Raw genomic sequence first — 21350 nt, 5'->3', positions numbered from 1 at the left:
TGCTTATTTCTCAAAGTACCGTTTAGTTTTTAATACAGCGTTGCACTGTTGGTTACAGAACGCAGCATTTGGCTCCTCTAAAATGTGATAAACAACTCTTTCAGAGATGCATTAGACTTGAAAATGAGAACTGAAAATCTCTCATTTTTGATTTTGGTTACATCCAAGTAAAAACTAGACCTGCAAATGTTTAAGTGGTCACTTACACGACTCTCAAAAACCCCCACATGATGTTATTAGCGAGCAAACAGCTAATAAGTGGGTGAAAGTGGAGTCTCCACAGATGGTCTGGCACAGCCTTGGTTTGTTTACTTTCACATTCAGGATCCATTAATGTATAAATCACTTTCTTAATGAATTACTTTTTAGCGCAAAAACTGATATTAGGGAAGCTTGAGGCAGCAGATGTTTAGAATTCTTAGCTTGAAAAACAGATTTAAATTTTGGCAGAAACATCTTCAGGTACAACACGGTTTTCTTTTTTTCTTTTGTCACGCTGCCGTGGTTGTAGCTTTTCTAGTGTGTTTTCATTTAGAGTCGCCACCTTCTCTCCTTTGTGATAAATGTACCAAAATCAAACACACATAACAGCTGCATGTTAGCTACTGTATATCAAGACTCCCTCAAAGATTACACTGAACTGTTGTTATGGCACTCTACCATATAGACCATATACTAATATATAGACCAAAGCATTTATGGTGTAGTACTTATAACACAAATTTGATCATCAGATTATTGTAAGAACTCTTGGTCATGGTAGCCTAACGCTAGCTAAACTTGAACACATTTCTTGATCACAAAAACAACAACCAATGTCCAAACACAAAATACTTTACAAAGACTTAGTGACAAGTCGGCACATAAAATGTATATGCTATGACTGATAACTCTAACCCTTGCTATAACCACGGAGCGGTAGGGATGCAGTTGTTCGCCTTTAAAGTTGTGTCTTAATGATTTAACCAACATCCCTCAAAGGCACAGCTTTTACATTGAAAGCAAATGGTCTCTGTTTCCAGTTTGCGTCACATTTTTTGCAGTTTCTCTACCACTTAGCAAAAAGTTGGCAAGTGTGCTTGAGACCAAAGCAATCACAAGGAGGTTTTCGGTGTTGCACCACATACCTCAGTAGCAACAGAAAGTGACCTCCAGCAAACACGCGCCTACTGGGTAGGGAATACCAATTTTTCCTAGCAACCAGTGGTTGTCAGACAGCAACCAATCAGTGTCTAGTCTTGAATAAATCACTCTCCAACATGTGCTAAAAATCACACTGAATGAAACTTTTCCATCAACACCTGTGCTGGAGTGTGAGTGGAACTGTACATGTGAGTACTTAAACACACATGTATGCAAGTGTTTGTCTCAGCGCAAACAGGGATTAATCCTTCAGCGTGCATCTGTGACACCATTGTCCAAAACAACAACAATAACACTGACGGTGTGACGCTGGCAACAGTCGCCCTGATGACTGATATTTTTCTTTTCTCTCGACAACAGTGCAGGGGGAGGATTAGGTATGACAGCTTACCAGACAGCAGCTCATCTCTGATGTGTGCCTGTGTGGGATTGTAACTTTGAAACACAACAAAGAAGGAGGGAGAGGAGACTGAAAGAAAGAAAATAGGATGAAAAAAGGAACTGAAAAGCTAAAAATCATGTGCTGGTCTGAGCAAACATTACATCATTCCCAGCTGTTCTTACAAAGTGTGGGATGAATCAGAGATGGATTACAAATCCTTGAAATAGCATGCACTGGAAATATATGGAATTATCCATCCCCGCCGCCACAACATCTAGATTAAAATGAACATCTGCGTGCGTGATTTTACTGCCGCCGATTCCAGATAAACAAAAGCGAGCTGAGTTTCGCATCTTTGGCTCTTAAATCGTAAGTCAGCCAACAGGCTGACTTACGATGACATGACATGAAAAAAAAATGCTTCTGGAGATATTTCTTTGTAAATGCATTGCATCGTTTCCATTTTACACATTAGTCATAATCTAGGAAGCATCACTTCAGCGTAAGACCACCTGTCTGCCTATTGTTTGAGGAGGAATATCGACACAGCAGCAGTGCCAGTGCAGAAAGCTCAGAAATGTACTGCACTGGCCAATAAAATCCATGTAAAAGCAAGATTATGACAACTCTCCACAGAGCCTCGTCTCTCTAGTCTCCATCATTAGAACCTCTGTGCAGTTTTTCTGGCATCTGAGGAGCTTTCAGTCTCATTGAGCTGTTAGCACAAACACATTTTATCATTTCTTTGCCTTTATTTGACAGCAAGGACCTTGCACTTACGTGACACTTTATAATCCATTACCATCCATCTACTGTATAAGGATGCAAAAACACGGGAGTAACTGTAAATGCCTTAAAATACAGTACATGCTCTCTTTTACTTTTTCTTTTTTTTTGTTTTCATCTCTGGGAAGCTGAGCAAATAAATGGCCAGAACAAAAGAGTTCAGACTTTATGTGTTTACGAGATGAAATAAAAACACCACTAACTGAAGCAATACTGCAGAGATTGTGTCATGATACATTAATCTGATCACAGCTACACTGGCTGCAACAGTACGCGGTGCAATGAAACAGGACTATGTTTAATTATTAGTACTGAAGTTGTAGCGTTATTGCTTGCGGTACTATTATCTTACAGTTTTTAAGTGTTCGTCTGCCAAAAGCTACACTATGGCTCAAAGCCTCGCGACCGTGCCAAGACGAGAAAAACAATCTGGCAGAGCGATACAGAGCCTGATATTTGCAATAGTTTTTGGCATAGGGATTGTTACATTTCAGGATAAGAAAGAAAAAAGCTTTGAGCTGTGTGCTTCTTCAAAACTCATCTAAATGTAACGCCAGCCGTCATACAGGAATAAGGGCAGCCCCCGCCATGGCGAGCAGTCAGGACTCAGCCAGTAAACACTCCCATTTGAAAAAGAAAAAAAAAAAGCTGGAGAGAGCGTAATAGAAGTGCCTGCATTATGGGATGTTTTCACAGAAGTGTGGGCCACAGCAGGGCTGTATTAATACTGCACTGAGGGGAGGAACAGAACGTGTCTGCTAGAATCATGGCCTTCAGTGACAGCTGCTTGTCAGCGTGCGCGTGAGTGCGTGGGTAACGTGCGGGTCTTTACCTTCGCGTGTGCTCATGTGCGTGTTAATACATATGTATCATGTCAAAGAGTGGCGCAGAATGAACAACCAGCATTGTCGACGGTTACTAGAGGTTATCGTTATCCTAAATAGAGAGTCACACTGATCGATCAAAGCTTAAAGAAAAGCTGTTCACTCTGTTCTGTCTGAACCTGCCAATGCCCCTCCGCTCCAACTTAAAATTCTGTCTTCAACAGCAAGTTACTTACTCTGATTTCCAAAGTAGTGTTCACCAGCTCCCACTCGTCTCCCTCTCTTGCCTTTCCTCTTCAAATGTTTTCTTTACTCCTCACTACGCTGCTCATTCAGTCTTTCCCTCTCCTTCTGTCTCTCTTATGAGCGCTTGAACTTCCAATATTTGTCTAATGACACTGTGTTTCTCTCTGTTATCCTCTCTTTTGCTTGCTGTTATCTCCGCTGCCTTCCCGCTAGGAATCTCATCTGTTTTTATGTATCTATATTTTTTTTTCATCTGTGTCCCTCATTCTTAAGTGTCCCTGTGTCCCTCATCCTTGGCGCTGCATCGGTTACCACTGCTATTGTTTTTTGGCTCATGACTCGCTGACAGCAGGGCGGATCAGCTCCTAGAATTTAATGAGGGATTCAAGCAGAGGTACGTCCATCTTTTGCAAACTCGGACAAATCTTATTGTGATTGGATCATCTTTGCAGACCTTTCTTTCCACCCTCTCTCGCTCTTCATTGACTCTCGCTTAAGGGTGCACAGAGTTCAGAGTTTCACCTAGGACTGTCTGCCACTAATACACAAAAAACACAAGTGGAGACCTGTTGCATATCAGCACAACGACTTGGACGGCAACGCGCCTGCTCAGACTGCACCATGCAGAACACATGGCATGCAGACCCCGCTAAAGGCGGGCTGCAAGGCTCCAAGGGCAGGTACTCAGCAAGGGCACGGGCTTGAGATCGGCGCAGAGTGAGAGGGGATATGATTACTGTTGTTCAATGAGGGTGGTATTTGCTTTGAGAAAGCGAGATGAAGCAACAAGCCTCAGCAAATCACAGTTGTAAATCACAGCAGAGCAAGGAATGAGTAGTGACCTGACCCCGCAAAACCAACAGCATCACGACGCATGGCTCCGTGCAGACGTACTGAACATAAAATACACTTTTACCTTTACAATTACCACAGTAAATATGTAGTAAATGTGATAAAAGTATTAAACCTGTAACTATATCTGTAAAGCCACATTGACAGGTTGGAAAACAATTTCCTGTTTTACTGTTTTGGATGCGAGGCCGCGGGAAATCCTGTGTCGCACCTCAGGGATCACGATATCCTGTGTCGATCATTTCTGTCCACTTTTGGTGAAATAAAACAGGCGAGTGAAAAAAAAAGGGCAGAATACTCCACAGTAAGGATGTGTGTTTAACGTCATTGCAGGTTACCTGAAATCGATAGCAACTTCTGAGCATTACACATTGTTTAACGTTAACTAAAAATGAACGCACAGCCAAGGACTAATTAACAGTGTGACGAGTTTGTGTTTTATGGACATTCTGTGTGTGAATTAAACTCGTTTTAAACCTTATTGGCTGCCATGTCTCTGCAGAAAACGAATTAGCAGCAGGAGCTTATTATGCGTAAGGTCAGCAGTTTGGCTTCTGGTCGAGCTGCTGGGACTATTTTGTTGTAAATACTCAATAAAAGCCACTGTTTTATGACTGACGTCTGGTTTTGTTGTATTTTTGCGACAAGCTGATGAAACCATGAAGGTCAACAGTGTATTTACCATCCTTACCATCGTGGTTGGGGTTGCCCAGCGTCCAAGGCTCGTCTGAGTCAAAGTGTGTGTCGCCTCCTATTCCCGGCCCTGGAAAGTAGGCATGGGCCAGGAAGCCCCCCTCGCCATCGAAGGGTGAGCTGTCTCCGTGGAAACCTGAAGCAAAGATGATGGTGATGTCCACGTCTTTCTTGCTCCTCTCCAGCTCACTGTAGGGCACAGCCTCAAAGCGCAGTGGCGTCACGCTTTGCCACACGTCGAAGGCTCGCCGAATGGCGTCGTGGGTCTCCTCAGCACCCACTTTGGGTGTCACGTTCTTTATGCTGCAGAGATGTGAGATAAAAGACAGGGGGTAAAGAAGTTAGACTGGAGAAATGCACGCAGGCCAGATCATTTTCTTTTTATCATCAAGCCTCAAATCTGGATTTCTCTTTCAGCTGTCAAGATGAGCAAATCCACTGTAAATTGGTCTAATAAGGAGCTCACAGCACTGGGTAAAATAAACACACTGAAGAGTGGCTTATTGTGCTGGATGACCACTCAGAGGAAAAAGAAAAAAGACAAAATTAAAGAACAGAATCAAATCAGGGACGAAAATAAAGTCCTGTGAATCTGAGACATGGCAAGGCAGAAACTGACAGTGAGTTCAAGCACAACGGCTGAAAGAGGCGAACATCGCTGCATGTCAATCTATGTGATCTCACTACGCCAAACAAGAAGAGGAAAAAACCCAACTATCACCGCTTTTCCCTGCACGCTGCCATTTCACGCTCGTCCTGCTCGCCAACAGAGAGCTAAATGGAGCGATTTGTGAGAGAAAACAGCTGAGTCCTCCCCCGCCGGCTTTGAGTCGGTGCAGGTGTGGAGAGGATGGGACAATTTCCTGCCTCTGGAATTTATTTTCTAATTAAGGATTATCAACAGTCCACTGCCTGCTGAGAGCCACAGTCTGGTTCGGGCAATCAGGAAAAACCTCTCTCCGCTTTATTCTAGTCTGACAATATCTCAGTGTCACGCTCTATTAAAATCTGGTTCGTCTCCAGGGATAGACAGATAGGTGTAGCTTACATCAGTCAACTTAAGACACTTGTAAACACAAGCCGCTCTGTGTGTTCTTCTGCTGCTGCGTCTGATTTGGGAGGAACGATGATGTTTAATTTAAGTGCGTAAAAAAAGTGGGAGTCAAAACAGCTCCGCGTCAGTTTCTTTGTTTTCTTGTTCAACTGCTTCAGGTTTATTCGAAACTTCCCTGTTATCGCCTCGCATCCATCCCGTCTCATTTGTGTACCCTCCGTCACCTCGTCACCTTTGTTCCCGTTTTTGTTTGAGTTCTTCACAGTTTCTGTGTTTGGCTGTCAGCGCTGTCGTTTTCCATAATAGGAATAAATATTATCAGAACGCCTTTGTCTACCACTGCGAGGCACATTTATATACACTGCAAATTGATACCACACGTAAGCTCCGATTCATTATTGAATCACATTTGGTGAAGAGGGAAGCACAAAGGCTGGTCGTGAATTATAAATACTCTGCTATTGAATCACCTGCTACATTCCTTTGAATTGCTCTTAATCACTTATAGCAAAACACAATCTGCTTTTCTTTCTCTGTCGGCCGCTTCAAGACTGACTCGCAGGCGGCCGACCACCACTCTGCCAGAGACGTGTTCGCTTTAATTGCACTCTCAAAAGTCTTGTAAAACTTTCTCTTTCTGATAATGATTTCAGAACTGAGGCCTGCAGACACACACACACACACACACACACACACACACACACACACACACACACACACACACACACAGAGCGAAAGTAAGAAAGTAACAGAACATACGTCATGATAAAAGACGAAGAAGCAGGGATGCTTTTAATTCTTTTTTTTAGAGCTATGTCTTATTTTTGATATCCTAGCATCCTTCCTGTTAGCCTACATTTAGACCTCCACTGTCAGGCAAACAGCAGCTGGTGCATGCACTGAACCGAGACTGAGAAGAATCAGCAGCCAGAGCAGTGTTTTTATCCACCTAAAAAAGGAAAAAAAAGAACATTCAACCTCCTTTCAGCTTCCCAGTAGCTCTTCAAAATACAAGTCTCTAATATATCTTTAACTGATAATACCGCCATTCTGTTTGTTATTTTCACATCAACTGTCGCGTCTCACACTGTCGAGTACAGCCACAAAACTCTACAAGCGTCCAGACGATGCAGTCACACTGGTCAAAAAGTTGACTGTGGAACGCGATACACTTTTCTCCCCCTACGCTCAATATCTTGGCTAAAAAGCGAAAAGCGAGGCAGCATCACAACCCGACTGATTTTCAGTGCAGTTCTTGTGTAATCTTCTTTAAGAATGGCTTCTTGACAGCCACGTTCCACTGAGACCATTCCTGATGAGGCTTCACTGATGCATCTCTCAGGCCTCTGCTGGATTTCTTTCCCCCCCATTTCTTAATGATATGAGCTTCAAAGATATACAATAATGTCTTTGAAGCTGATATTAAGTTGAGCTTAAAACTGTGTAAATTTTGAACTGTTCTACAGTTTAAAGTGCAGGTACTAAATGCTGTTATCTTAACCTGGGAGCTGACAAAGCCTTAAATTCCAGAGATAATCTTGAACATCATCTAGAAGTGGCATTAGCTAACTATTCCTACCTAATTGAGACCACTTAAAGTGGCATCATGAATAGCCACTTTGTCTTTTAAAGGGCTTATGTAAAGCAGACTGAAGTACAAACGTGATAAAGACAGGGAAACAGTCCGTCTTTTGAATCAATATCAGCTGACCCAGAGAGAGTCACAAAGGTACAAACGTCTTCCCTGTTATTAAAAGTAACACATAAACACTGTAGCACCACCAGGGTTCTGTGTGAATACATGCCCTTGTCCTGTTCTCTCTGAAAGGCCTTATCAACAACTGAGGCCACTCAAGGAATAAAAAAAAGATGGTTTTCATACGAGCCTGTGACCCAACCCTCTGTATGTGTCCTATTTTAAGGACAAGCCAGATAAAGAGGGTAACACATGCAGGGCGAAGCTGCACAATAACAAATGGAAATAATCCCTGCCTGCTCTGAGGCCACACCACATATTAAACTCCATACTGCGAGGTGATAATGACTCCGAATGCAACTCATGTGCTGTAATAGTACCTGCATGCAGGGAAAACAGTAGGGATGCCAAAGCTAATTAGTGCCTCCCCACAGAAAGTACTGTATGTGGCTACACCGAGACCAGCACACACCTGGGGCTTGCATGCATTTGTTATACTTTCCAAATGTCAGTGTTATTTTTTTCAGGACTATTTTAAATGCTTGAAGCCTGTAACAGAAAGGCAGAGGTTCTTCGGGGAGAAACAAGAACAAGATATCCACTTTTTAGTTAGATTGCTACAGTTTAACTGTAGTGTCTGTAGAGATAGTGTTTGTTTTGAGGTAGCGCCTGTTCCTTTCGCAAAAGACACCTGGGAGTCCAGTGACTGTGTGCAACAAGAGCACCTGATCTGGGATTGAATGGTTTAGATGCAGTTTTAAGTTTGATATTATATATGATGAATTAAGCCAGCGCTCATCCTCTGCACAGTACCATCCGTGCAGTGCAGCACGGCGGTGGCAGCATCATGTTGTTGGGTGTGTGTTTTTAAAATTCATTATGTCACCTGAGCACTCATGATCTTAGACTGAGCAGAAAGTTCTTCCATCAAGGCAATGACCCTCAACACACAGTCAAGACATTGACTAAGGGGCTTAGTGACTAGGGATGTTCTTACTAACTTCCTTGTTAGTCAGTCTAATTTTACATTTCTTTTTACTCAACAAATCATTGGGTAATTAACAATGACGGCACATGTGCAGCCTTTGACAGCTGTTAGATGACCCAATTTCATATTCAGCTTTTACACTTCCAGGCATTACCACAGTCAGATGGCACTGCATAATATCTTTGGGCCAACGGTTAACATAAACATAAAGTGGCCAAGTCACAGCTCTGGCTTGAACCTATCAAATATTTCAGGAAGTATAAATACTGTGCGAATACTGGCCCAACTTGACAAAGCTCTGGAAGGCGTGCAGAGAAGAATGGTAAAGATTCGCAAAAAGATTCGAGGTTATAACATATTATGTTATATTATGTTTTATAAGTGGGGAAATGTTTATTCCAGCATTTTATATATATAGACAAAACCTCTGTATCAAACACTCAGAAGTGTTCTAGCTAGCTAATGCTAATCACATTTTCATGTATGCTTTTACTTTCTTTACCATCGTCATACGAAACATAAAAACAGTTTAAGTCTACTGGCTAATTTTTGTGTTTACTTTGATTTGAATTTTAAAGATCTGCGACTCTTGAGAACTCTGAGAACATGTTTTATGACTGAGGTACAATATTCCTAAAAGTCAGCATCCTAATAATTTATGGGCATAAGGTGCTTTGGATAACCGTTACCGTCACTGTGACTCATAGCTTTCAGCACCTAACCTTACAAGTTCCCTTGCAGTTAGCACAATTTTATGTTTACCACCGTCCATCGGTGAACCTCAGTTATACTTGAAAACGTTTTTTCTTCAAACTGAGAAGGAAAGATGTTGCTTCTTATTCTGACACGAATGCATAGCAGCATTTCTTAAATTACTGACAAGATTTTGATACTTGAATCAGATTTAAATGAGGTGACCCGTTCTAACACTACATAAAGAACATTTAAGCAGATTAAAAGAGTCGTTAGACGATTGCATTCTCCAACTACCTCCATTGCAATCTGACATAAAAGGAGCAGCTGAAGGCACATCTGACAACTGACTAGAGGCCACATCTATGTACACATCACACACACACACACACACACACACACACACACACACACACACACACACACACACACACACATATATATAAATATATATGCACACACAAATACACACACTCAAAATGCTCCCATTCATTTACATAACCCTAATCTGTCAGAGAGTACCCTCTGCCTTCCACAAGGGTTTCCTCCTCCTCCTCTCAGCTCATGTCTTTCTCTCTGAATCTGCTTCTCCTGTTCTCTTCTCTTTCCTCTCTCCTCATTTCCACCCTTCTCCTCCTCCACTCTGCATCGATCCGCCTCATTGGTTTGGTTTCTTATCAGTGGTGCTGCAAATGAACCACGTGCTCAATTTCAACTCAATCTCAAAAAAAGAAAAGGTTATTCGAGGCCACTGAGCCATACATTATATTTAGCAGGAATTACCGCTTATGCAAAACATTTTTAAAAATCTAGAATAATAACTGAAAAAACAAGAACAGCACTTGAGGATTGTCCATAAAACACGAAGCTGAGGCAAGCAACAGTATAACACACATGAAATATTACAGAATCTGGGCTACTCACTACATCTTAGCAGAGAAAAATTATATAACCACAGAAAGCTGTCCTGTACATTATTACTCATGTAGCGGGATGTCAGAAAAGGCGCTGGTGAATTATGAAATCGGTGAGGTCACCAGTGCGCGTACACTCTTTTTGCATTTGTGCTACATGTTCTGTCAGGAGCGAGACGGCTCCGGCAGTGAGAGGTTTGATGGACACGGCCTGTGCTGCTGTTAATGTGATGTTTAAGGCTCTGAGTGACGTGGAACTTTACTTGACCTTTGCTTTTGTAGGTTCGCGTCCATTACGCAAGTTCAAATATTGTGCTTCTTTCAGTGGAAATGAGGAAGTGAAATCAGGGATGTCAAAGTGATTTTACTTGGTTGGCCACATACAGCCTGTCTCAATACAAGAAACAGTTTTTGCACATGATAAAGAAGCTGCTAGAGTAGGGGTAAGACATCTGTCAGCGTGACTCTTTGGGCTTTAACTGCAAGAAATGAATGTGTAAGAAGGATCTGGCAGCTCATTGCCCAGACTGTCCTGTAATTATTACACAGATTTTGGTTAATCCAAAGAAAATGTCCCCTTTTTTTCTGTAGGCTTTTCTAAAAGAAAAACAAAACTAAAAAAACCAAAACACAGAAATTTCTTTGGTAGTTAGTGAAAAAACATCTGTCAGTTAATAATCTGTCACTTAATTACATTGATGTACCATGAATGGGCATGTGGGAAGTCTTTAGCAGAGGGAAAATCTTATGGGCTGGATTGGAGTCTTTGCTAGAATGATTCTGGCCCACAGGCCTTATGTTTGACAGCCCTGCTATAAAGCTTACAGGCAGGGACAGGTCAAAAGCTCAAACGACTCGGAAATAAAGGAGCTACTGAAGAAAAAAGTATTCTTTCTTCCTATCTCTATGTCTCCCACACGGCTGCTCGGGTGATTGGGGTCTCCTCGCAGTTTGGGGTGTGTTTCTGGGGTTTTCTGAACATGCTGTAGTGCTAGGTAGCACTGAAATGCCTTGAAAACAAAAGAAAAGCTGAATCCACCCACCTGTATGTGATATGTTTGTGTTGCCACTTCTGTCCCGTGAGGGCGTACCGTCGTTTCCTGACACTTAACCTGGACACACCCCCTATTTGGTCAGGAACCCCGCATCGGGGCTTCTTCATCCACCTGTGGAGAAAGGCGGGGAGGAAAAAAGTTATATCGGCAGCAGCACATTACCTCCCCCACCCTGACACAGTGATGTCACTGGCTCACAGGAGCCAACTCTGAGCCAGTGTCACACAGAACAGATGTGCAAAATAATTCAATATGATGTAATTTTTGAACATTTATATGTAAACGAAATGCAAAGATGACAACGTGTTGATAACAGAACACACGTACTTCATCGTAACACCCACACAGTGTAAAACTACATGTATTTAAATGTACAAAAAAAAGGTGCCTCACCTTATCGTGTTATCCCTACATTAATCGAGAGAAGCAGAAGGGGGGAAAAAGAAACAGGCACTGTTAGCTCATCACATTTCACTCTGTTTCAGCCCAGCGGTTGGATAGCTGTTAGTCTGCATTCACATAGCTGGCCACCACATCGCCACATCACAGTTCAGTGACCAATGTGAGCTCTTTTGCTGCGTGTGGCATGGATGGTATTTCGCTGTTGGTGCGCACAAATGTCAGCGAGCACTGTTTTAGTGATTTGCAGGTATAATGCGGCGAGGTTAAACCCGGGTAAATCCAGGGCTGCTTTAAAAACACAGATGATCTGTGTCCTCGTGCCACTGCCGCTCTCATACAGATGAATAATTTAAAAACATCTCTTTAAAGACTTATGAGAGCCCCAGGTGGGTTTTCACTCCACTACACTCCTGTGTGCAGACAAAATATAATATAACAATGAGTCTTTCCATTAAAAAGAAAGAAAATCCAAACCAACATGACCTGCTTGATTGCTTGTAGCTGCTGGGCTGAGGTTGGACTGTTCAAATGAGGACAAAGCCAACCAGAGTCGCAGCTCTTCTGTTTCTTCCACTGTCTATCAATACTAAAACATTGTGAAGTCTTTGATCTGACATCGGAGGTGTACTCTTGCAAAAACCCTCTTTGATCACATTAATAAGCCCCACTTAGTCTACGTTACGCCAACTTTGCGTCTGGCAAAACGACTCTGGTCGCCTTAAAAATGTAAGACGGGGCGAAAAGAAACACAAACAGCCTGTACCTCCATTTTTGAAAATGTCTAGTTCACTTGAACTGTGAGTCCTACAAAAAAGAAACACAAGCAACACAGTTCGCAGTGTGTTTTCCCTCCTCAAATTAATAAAACATCTACCTACAGTATGCCCGAGGCCCTCAGCAAATTTAGATTTTTAGTCTGAGACTATTCATCAAATCATAAAAATCAATCTGAGATCCACATCTCTCTCTTTTTAAAAGCCACATAAGCAATTCAACATATCCCAAGTAATTACTTGTATTCAGGCGAATACAAAAAATGACCAAAGCAAACACCACGGTTTCTCTGTAGCTGTAATTTCACACTCAGCCGCTTCCTGTTGTATTCTTACCCGTGTTTTCTTATTTTGGGAATAAACCCATCGTGAACCTTGTGCATAATTCATACTGTGGTGTCTTTAAGGGTATTTTTAAAGGTGTGTGTGACTCACTCTATAGTGTTGCTGTCCAGCGTGCCTGTGACATTTAGGCCGTAGCGGCGCTGCATGGCAGCGATAGCAGACTGCATGACTCGGGCAGAACGCAGCACTGACATTCTGGGGTCTGCAGGAGGGAGGTAGCCATACCTCTGGAGCCATGCCTATAAACAAGGAAACAAGGAGGAAAAAGGTTAGACATCACTGTAAACTCCAAGGAATAATCTGCAAAGACTGATTTTTGGACAGGAGCTAAACATGATCTCAAAATCATAAATAGACATTTGAAGACAGGAGGCAGCTTAGCTTGAGTATAAAGTTTGAAAAGGTGGGGAAATATCCAGCTTGGCTCTTCCAACAGCTATAAAGCTCATTAACCGCCTCCGCTGTGGCAAGACACTTCACCCGCAAACTGTCCAGCTGAGCAGCGCAGAGCTGCTAGTGCTGAAGTGCGAGTCCAGAGTTCCTACAAGTAAATTTATGGTGTAGTTTGTTTTTTTTCCTGTGCATGAGAAGCATTTTAAGCAGAAAGCACACTCCATACGACCTAGAACAACATTTAAATGTCATCAAGATAAAACTCCGCATTAAGCTACACAGAGCAAAGATCAGCTAGTAACTGGTCTAAGGACACATCTGAAAAGACATTTGTAAAAGGGCATAAGTAGAGAGAGAGAGAAATCTCCATACCAGTCTATAGTGCAGAATGTCATCCGTTATCATGTCATTTTACTTGTCTGGAAAGGGCTTTGGTGTAATAAAGCTTTGAGTGTCCCTATAAAATCCAGCCAGAGGGAATCATTGCTCAGATCTTTGGACCAAGCAGGAGAAGCGGGAATCGGCCGGGCGTCCCCACAGAAGAGGCTTTAGGGATTTGGATAGTCTCAGCCTCTCTGTATACACTCAGTCCTCATCGTAAAAATGCCAAATGTGGGATTAGCTAACTGCTGCATATCAGAACACAAAGCCAACAGCAAAACGAGGGTTAAATTGTTTTGCTTGAAGAGCGGGGAAAGTGAAACAACACAACGTTGGCCCGGAATCTCAAATATCCAGTGAACTCAGAACTGCCGCGTGTTTGCCTCAGACCTTCTTATTTCTCTTTCAGCAACTCTGTGCTGTGAAACCTGAGCGCCGTTCTCGTGCACAGTGTTTTCAAGCTGCTTCAGGCCCGCTGCTCAGGATAGCATACACACTGAGAATGAAATTTACTAAACAGGGAGGAAAGCCCAGAGTGCGAGAGCGAGAGGAGAATGCAATAAAAAGCAAGAAATGCGAGTCTATAGCTTCGTTTACGGTGACTGCGCTCCACATCCAAGCAGTAACAATGAGCTCTTTTGAAACTTATTGTATATGCTGTTTGTAGCAGCGGTGCAAACAAGCTGATATGTATGACTGTTCAGAAGGTGAGAAGAACTGAACATGTCACTCAGCTAATGTGCAAATGAGGACACTAAATAAAAAAATCATGACACCGGGAGGATGCCCAGGTGCCTGAGCATTGTGGGTAAGTGTGGTGGCAACTGCACAAAGCAGATCCTAGCTGAGAATGTGAGTGATTTCATAAATAGTTCATGCAAACATGGGGATTCCTACTGGTAATTAACAAAGCATCTTATGAGCAGGAAGAACGAGCAAGATCATTGAAATACATTTCTTTTAAAGAACTACATAAAGCTTCTCCATTAGGTGATTGTGCAACTGAAGGGTGATTAGCCTAGCTTGACTTCAGATCCAGATAATGCCCATGTTTGTCCAGACTCTAGGGGTGGGCAATTAATTATCCCAAAGGGCCACATGAGAAATTGGGACTGCTGTGAGTGGCTGCACCAATAAATAATAATTAACTTATATTAGCTTATCAGTGTGGCCCTCCAAACAGTCCCACCTTTTGGGAAAATTAATGCCCACTCCAGTCCAAAGCAAGGGCGAAGCTAAAGGGTGGTGCATGCCAGTGTAACAGGGCAGCTACATCTCTTTAATATATGAGCAACTCTAACCCACATAATTTTCTTATAGAATAATAAAGTATGCTGATTATGATTCTGATATGTTTGTGGAGACAGGAGATCTGTACTGAACTTTCAGCCAATTTTTAAGTGATTTCTTTATTGTTTTTTCATTTCTAATGAGCTGGTTGGAGCCCTGCTGTATTTAACAATACATGTCCACCAGCCTGCCTAAAGCTCACTCTTTAACATTTTATATATAACCTGCTTTGTTTTAAGGCAGCTTGATCCTTTCAGGCAAAGCCAGACTTCTAAACCTGCTAGTCTTTATGCTAAGCTAAGCTAACTGCTGCCAACTTAATTACCAGCCTTACTATATATACCATATTGTTTCTCGCAACACAGGATTAAGTTCTTTCATAAAAAGGTGACCTGGAAAAATAACTTTCTTTTCTTTCCACACAGCCAGTTATTCTGAATCCCAGACTTTTCCTTTAGTAATTTATGAGAATAAAGCTAAGAATTATATTGACAAAATATGTGGAAATTATGTTTTCTATTTAATTATTAAAGTAACTTCATACATTGTTAATTACACTTGAGATAAAGACACATTCTTTCAGTAAGATCAGAACTAGCCAGCAAAACAGCATTTCTAAACTTTCTACTTTCTCTACCCTGAAATTGTTTGATGAAAGGAAAATATTAACAGTGCCAATGACAAACCCAGTTACTAATATGTCTATATTACATTGGAATATAAATAACATTTAAAAAAGCGGCTTCTCATTGAAGTCTTAACTCTAGAATAAGCGAGACTTTCTCTCTGTAGTTTGTGTTGTGACTGGCACATCTACTGAGACCTTCATGAAGAGACTCAAACTCTGCATCAATGACTTACAGTATCAAACTCCACTCTCATCACTTTGGCAGATGCCAAAATGTTACACCTGTGTCATGATTCACACTTCCAAGTACCTGCCTGTAAACCCCAAACCTCTCTTTGTGTATTTTCTTTCTTCCCTTTCTTTACTGCACGCTTTGGTGCTTTTCGTGCCCATCCTGCAGCCGCACTCTCCTCGTCCCCCTCTCGCTGTGAGTGGGTGGGTGATAACATTACAATGTGTGTCAGATTTACTAGATTCAACTTTAGTTAAAATAAATGAATAAATAAATCTGCAAATCTGACTACACATCAAGCCACTTGTTACAGTTACTCCATTGCGTTTCCCAGCAGACTTCACGAGTACCAAACACTGTAAGATCTTCTCTTCTCTTTCTATGCCCACATCTTCTCCACCTCATGGCACTCTCTTTTCCTTCCAATGTCTGCTTTAATTCTTCTTGTCCTGTAATCATCTCTATGCCTCCCTCTCATCTCCTCTTTTTTTTTTCCCTTTGGTAACCAAACTTTGGCTCTGTCCTATAACCACTGCCCTAGTGCTTTCAGAGGGAAAAGGGAGAGAGGAAAGGGAAAAAATAGACGATACAGATGAAAAGCACACAAGTTCAGACGTGGCACTGCATATTTGTAGCAGAACGCTTTTTCTTTTTCTTCTGCAGTTCTAAGAGACTACTGTAAAACCTGATTTCATCAGCAGAGAGATATTTTAATTCGACGCCAGCTTCAATTGGCTGGATGGGTTTTGAAAAATTTTGGGCATATATTTCCTCCTGAGATAAAAAGAGGCTAGGGAGGCCAGTGTATTCGTTTTCCCAGAGGAAATATTTACTTCTGAAACTGAGATGTTCATGAACTTAAAGAAACTGTCAATTTGTGACCAACACTTGGTGTGCGGATGTCATCGATGTTTACAGAGCTACGTGACGATTATGTAAATTAAAGGCTGCAAAGAAAACTCGCTTTTTTTTTGGGATGCAAGAACTAAGTGATGTGTTTGTGCTTTGAGTTATTGCGGCTGTCGCTGTCTACCACTCAAACATTGAGGGGATATTGGATGGTGCCAGTTCGAGCGCGCAGGAGGGGTGAAGGGTTGTTCGACGTCCCATATGAGAATGAAACATGGTGGCAGGATGTGGAGGGTGTAGCTGTCATACCGGTTCTTTATGTACACCACCGTGGGGAAACAGCACGACAGCACAAAAGGATGAATATAGCAGCAGAGGGCGGCCGGTAATTCCAATGAAAATTTCCGCATTGACAGCAAAAACAGTCAGCTGAGTCATTTCGGTCATTGTGTCTCTGCTACTGCAACGTTTGGCAGAATAACCAAAATAAGGGCTATTGGTTCATGTCCACTTCCTCTAATCTCTGGACATCCGCTTCAAAACGCAGCCTCACTTCTTTTTAGAACTTATACTCTTGATACGTCGCTTTGACATCACCAGGATGGTTTTCATAGAGTCTCATTCATTAAGCTAAAAACACTCCAAACTGTTTGTTGTAGTTTTTAAAAAAAAGCTCAGATTACTTCAAAGCTTTTCCTCAAACCGCCGCTTTTGCTCGCATTTCCTCGTGTCGTCGTTCACGCGGAAAACCAGAAACTTCCACAGTCAAACAAAAAAAGTTGCGACAGTTGCAGTTTCAGGACCAAAATCCACACGCTGCAACGCAGGAATCAAAGAGAAGCACGAGCTCAAGGCTCACATTTATTAAAACTGCACACGTTCAAAGATTCAATCCAAGGCTTTGATCTTTAATTCCGTCATCGTGCCAAACTTTATGTGACTCCGTTGGGAGAGAGGTTAAAGATGGAGGAAGCACAAGTATAAATTATTTCCAGTATTTCCAATATTGCAGAATTTGAAGCTATAATAAACCGTGAGTATTATGTCCATTCGTTCATTCAGAGTTGACTTTTACAACCTTCACGATGGAGATCTTATAATCAGAGAGAGAAAAAACTGAAGATCTAAAGACGTGTTCTGCTGAATCAGTGCCGAGCACTTTACTTTTTCTACATTTCACTCTCCCATCTGTCCTTATCTCTTTCTGTTTTCTTTCATTATCCTCCCTCTCTGCTGCTGCCCACTTCTCATCCTCATCGATTTACTCTTTCCCTTTGTGATCTATGGTTCCCGGGGTTCTGCCGATGCAAGGGTTCCTGAGAGCAGGAGGCTCCACTTCGACAGCATCCTTTATTCAATAAGACAGAAATTCTTCCCCGTCCTGCTCTCTGCAAAATGGATAACGAGGGAGCTTGTGAACGTAGATGGTTTGGTTCAATAAAGTTGCAATTTGGATTTCTTGTCAGTGTAATAACAGGGACACAGAACAGTAACCGTACTTTCTGTAGTCACAGGGATTGCAGATAGAAATAGAGCCCAGGACAAATGAGCAGGAGATGGTAAAACCATGAACACATCAGTAATTCAGCTCCCAGATCAAAGCATCAACACTTTTTACTTCATACGCTTTTAGTGTTTGCAAAGGGAGCTCAAGAAAGGGCAGCTACAAAGAATCCAAAGAAATATTTGGAGCACTGATGGAACAGTTCTGAATTGTGATAAATACACCTTTCAACTTGGATTTTTTTGTTATTTTTTGCACAAAGCAAGATATCTTTTACGACTAAAAATGTCCAAATAGCTAATAAAAAGAAAAGGAGCCCAGTTCCCCTAGAGGTCTGTTGTTGCCGTCTCCAAAAGAGAGTAAATGGTAAATGGATTGATTCTTATATAGAGCTTTCCTACTCTCCAACATGCCACACTCACCCATTCACACAAGCACTTTCTTCTATGCTTTAAGTGCTTTCTATCTGCCATTCACACACATTCACATCGAATGGATGCATCGGTTAGAAACTTGGGGTTAGTAACTTCCCAGGCATGCAGACTTGGGGAGCCAGGAATCAGACCACCAACTTTCCGATCAGGAGCTGACATGCCCTACCTTCTGAGCTCAGGAGTAGGGCTGGGTATCGTCACTGATTTCTAGAATCAATTCGATTCAGATTCACGAGATCCTGAATCGATTCGATCCACGATTCGATTTGATTCAAATCGATTTGAATCTGGGAAATTTTGCCTCAGACAGTCAGAAATATTATAATTCAGATCAGGACATTTACATATTTTTGTATCTATAAAAAGGAAGCTGACACTTTCGAGACTTTATCAAAGGTGTGAGCATCACAGCAGATGCCTTTGTGTCAAAGTAGCTGAAGATAAATCACAGAAAAACATGGTGATTTTCCTGGCCTGGAATTTTATAAAAATATTCTGCAGTACATCAAAAACGAAAGAAAATCATTAATCAACTTATGAACATTACCTCTGAAGTTACAGAGGTTTTATTAGAGACACGGCTAAGCGTTTTGCATTTTGTATAATTTTAAAAAGTTTAAATTTGTTCAGAAGTTTATTGAACGGCAGAAATTAGGTTTTCATTTCGGAAGTAAGTAAAAGGAAAAAAAAAACATTGGCCGACAGCGCTGTAAACAACGGTAGTCTTGTGCGTAACAAGCAAGCGAATAATGCAGAAAACATATTTCGGGGATAGACGGGAAACTGTTCTTGAAGTACACTGAGAAAGAGAGAGAGAGCTGTGCATGAAGTGTGATTTTATTGTGGTGGAAGCAAAACAGCAAAAGTAAGAGGGAGTCCATGACAATGTTTATGTGAAGCTTAGTTTGGATCTTCTTTTGCTGCTGGTTCGGTCAATATTGTTTGGAGAGAGATCAAACTAACAGTTTTAGAATCAGCGCAAAGGGGGCGTAAACACAAAGTCAATTCTCATATTAGATCCCTATGTTAAAATGTCTTAAACTAAACTGTTTAAAGTGGTGTGTACAGCTAATTACCACCTCTATTACAACTCTGTGCTAATCAGCTAATTTAGGTTATTGGACTGGACCTCGTGACTGATCAGAGTCAAGTTTATCCTGGCAAAAGATGATACTTTTAGCAAACAAGCCACTTATGGCTGCTCCCCTTAACAAGGGGACACCGTCACGGCTAGCTCGGCATGTTTGATTTGGCAGCTTTAAGGTGCCAATGTACCGGTATGTACAATGTAAAACCGGCACGATCGTGCACTCGTGCCCCAGCTGTGACAGCTCCAAGTTACAAAGCTCAAGAGGTGCACTGTGGTGATAATTTCACAGTTTTCACCACAAACTAACTGGAATTAATCATCATACCTGGTCGATCAATTTGAGCACTCACTCCAAACCAGCCAAGCATTGTTCTTTAAGTACTGAGCGTAGGGCTGCACGATTTTGCATAAAATGAGAATCACGATTTTTTGGCTTAGAATTGAGATCACGATTCTCTCACGATTTTCTTTTCCAGTATAAATATTTATTGCATTTATTAACTGCACATCAACTTCGTAACAGTTGAAACTAAACATAAAAACAATAAATAAACATAAAAACAACAAATGTCTCACATTTTGTTGTTGCCGCAAAATGTTGAACTGCTTGAAATTCCGTCTCCATCGTTGCTCGACACTGCGTGTATAGAGCAGGTAGCGCAACAATAGAAAAATAGTTGCGGGACGGCACTGTGTAGCGTTTGTCTAGGGTATTGATCATTTTCCTAAATCCTTCATTTTGCAGTGTTGATGGGAGCCATATCTTTAGTCAGGTGATAAGTGATAGCCTCCGTAATTTCTTTGTGCCTGCGGAAGTTCGACGTGCATAGGGAAGCGCTGTATACGGTTCCCGTTATTGATGTTTGGGTGGTTGACCGGACGGATTTTCTCCTGTCACTTTCTCGTCATCCCTGACATGCTCTCCGTTGTTTTTTTCCCTGCCAATTTTAGCAGCCAGCTTCTTTATCACGTGGTATAAGGCTCCGCCCTTGTCATTTGTGAGCGCTTGTTTTCATGCAGATTACGTCCCAGATCAAAATGTGGTACAATTGTCATCGTCTTTTTTCTTTCTTTTTTTTAAATCGTTGTCATTTGGAAATGAGATCGGACATAAGTATGAATTGAGATCGCGATTTTCTAACGATTAATCGTGCCGCTCTAACTGAGCGCACCCTGAAAGCAGAAGGCAGCAGAAGCGCTATAATGAGGTTAAACTTCTTCACAAATCAAGTCCCTCTTGAAGTGGAAGGATAAGGAGTCAACCAGCAGTGCCCTGACAGAGGCTAAAATCTCTGAAATGCATCAGTGTCTATTTTTGGGTTCTCCACACTTGATTTCACTTTACTTTGAAGTAGATTTCTCTCATGCTTCAGATGTGAGAAGAACCTGGCCTCCCCTAACCTGCCTGCACACTTCTTCACGGTAAGTGCATTTCTTTTTCACCCTTGTCACATTATGAGGAAAAGAAATCCACACACACACACACACACACACACACATCTCACGGTTTCAAATTTCCATCCTCAAAGTTGCCCTAAAAAGCCTCTTCTGTCCCATTTTACACCTTTACCTGTTTCTCTACGCCTCTCATTCAACTACTTTCAACTACACTTTTCAGTTAGAGAATTGTCTCAAACAGAGACTAAAACTTGTATTATCATTAGTAAAGCCATCTCAGGTGAATTTGGGCAGCATTCAGGAGA

The 21350-nt window shown here is 41.7% G+C and overlaps 1 protein-coding gene across 2 annotated transcripts in view; it reads right to left on the bottom strand.

Moving 5' to 3' along the window:
* The window catches only part of mmp16a (matrix metallopeptidase 16a (membrane-inserted)), a 75575-nt gene that overhangs the window by 41144 nt on the left and 13081 nt on the right, over positions 1-21350 (bottom strand). Inside the window, exons 2-5 of one of the 2 annotated variants that reach the window (XM_026179200.2) lie at positions 12937-13085; positions 11720-11734; positions 11315-11437; positions 4925-5229 (exon numbers count right to left, since the gene is read on the bottom strand). In XM_026179200.2, the coding sequence (XP_026034985.1) occupies positions 4925-5229; positions 11315-11437; positions 11720-11734; positions 12937-13085 (592 nt within the window). The remainder of the gene's footprint in view (positions 1-4924; positions 5230-11314; positions 11438-11719; positions 11735-12936; positions 13086-21350) is intronic. The other variant, XM_026179201.2, reaches the window with a different exon arrangement.

This window comes from Astatotilapia calliptera, chromosome 9 (genome assembly GCF_964374335.1).
Source record: "Astatotilapia calliptera chromosome 9, fAstCal68.1, whole genome shotgun sequence".
In the NCBI taxonomy this organism is placed as follows: domain Eukaryota; kingdom Metazoa; phylum Chordata; class Actinopteri; order Cichliformes; family Cichlidae; genus Astatotilapia; species Astatotilapia calliptera.
This window is presented reverse-complemented; position numbering and strand designations above follow the sequence as displayed.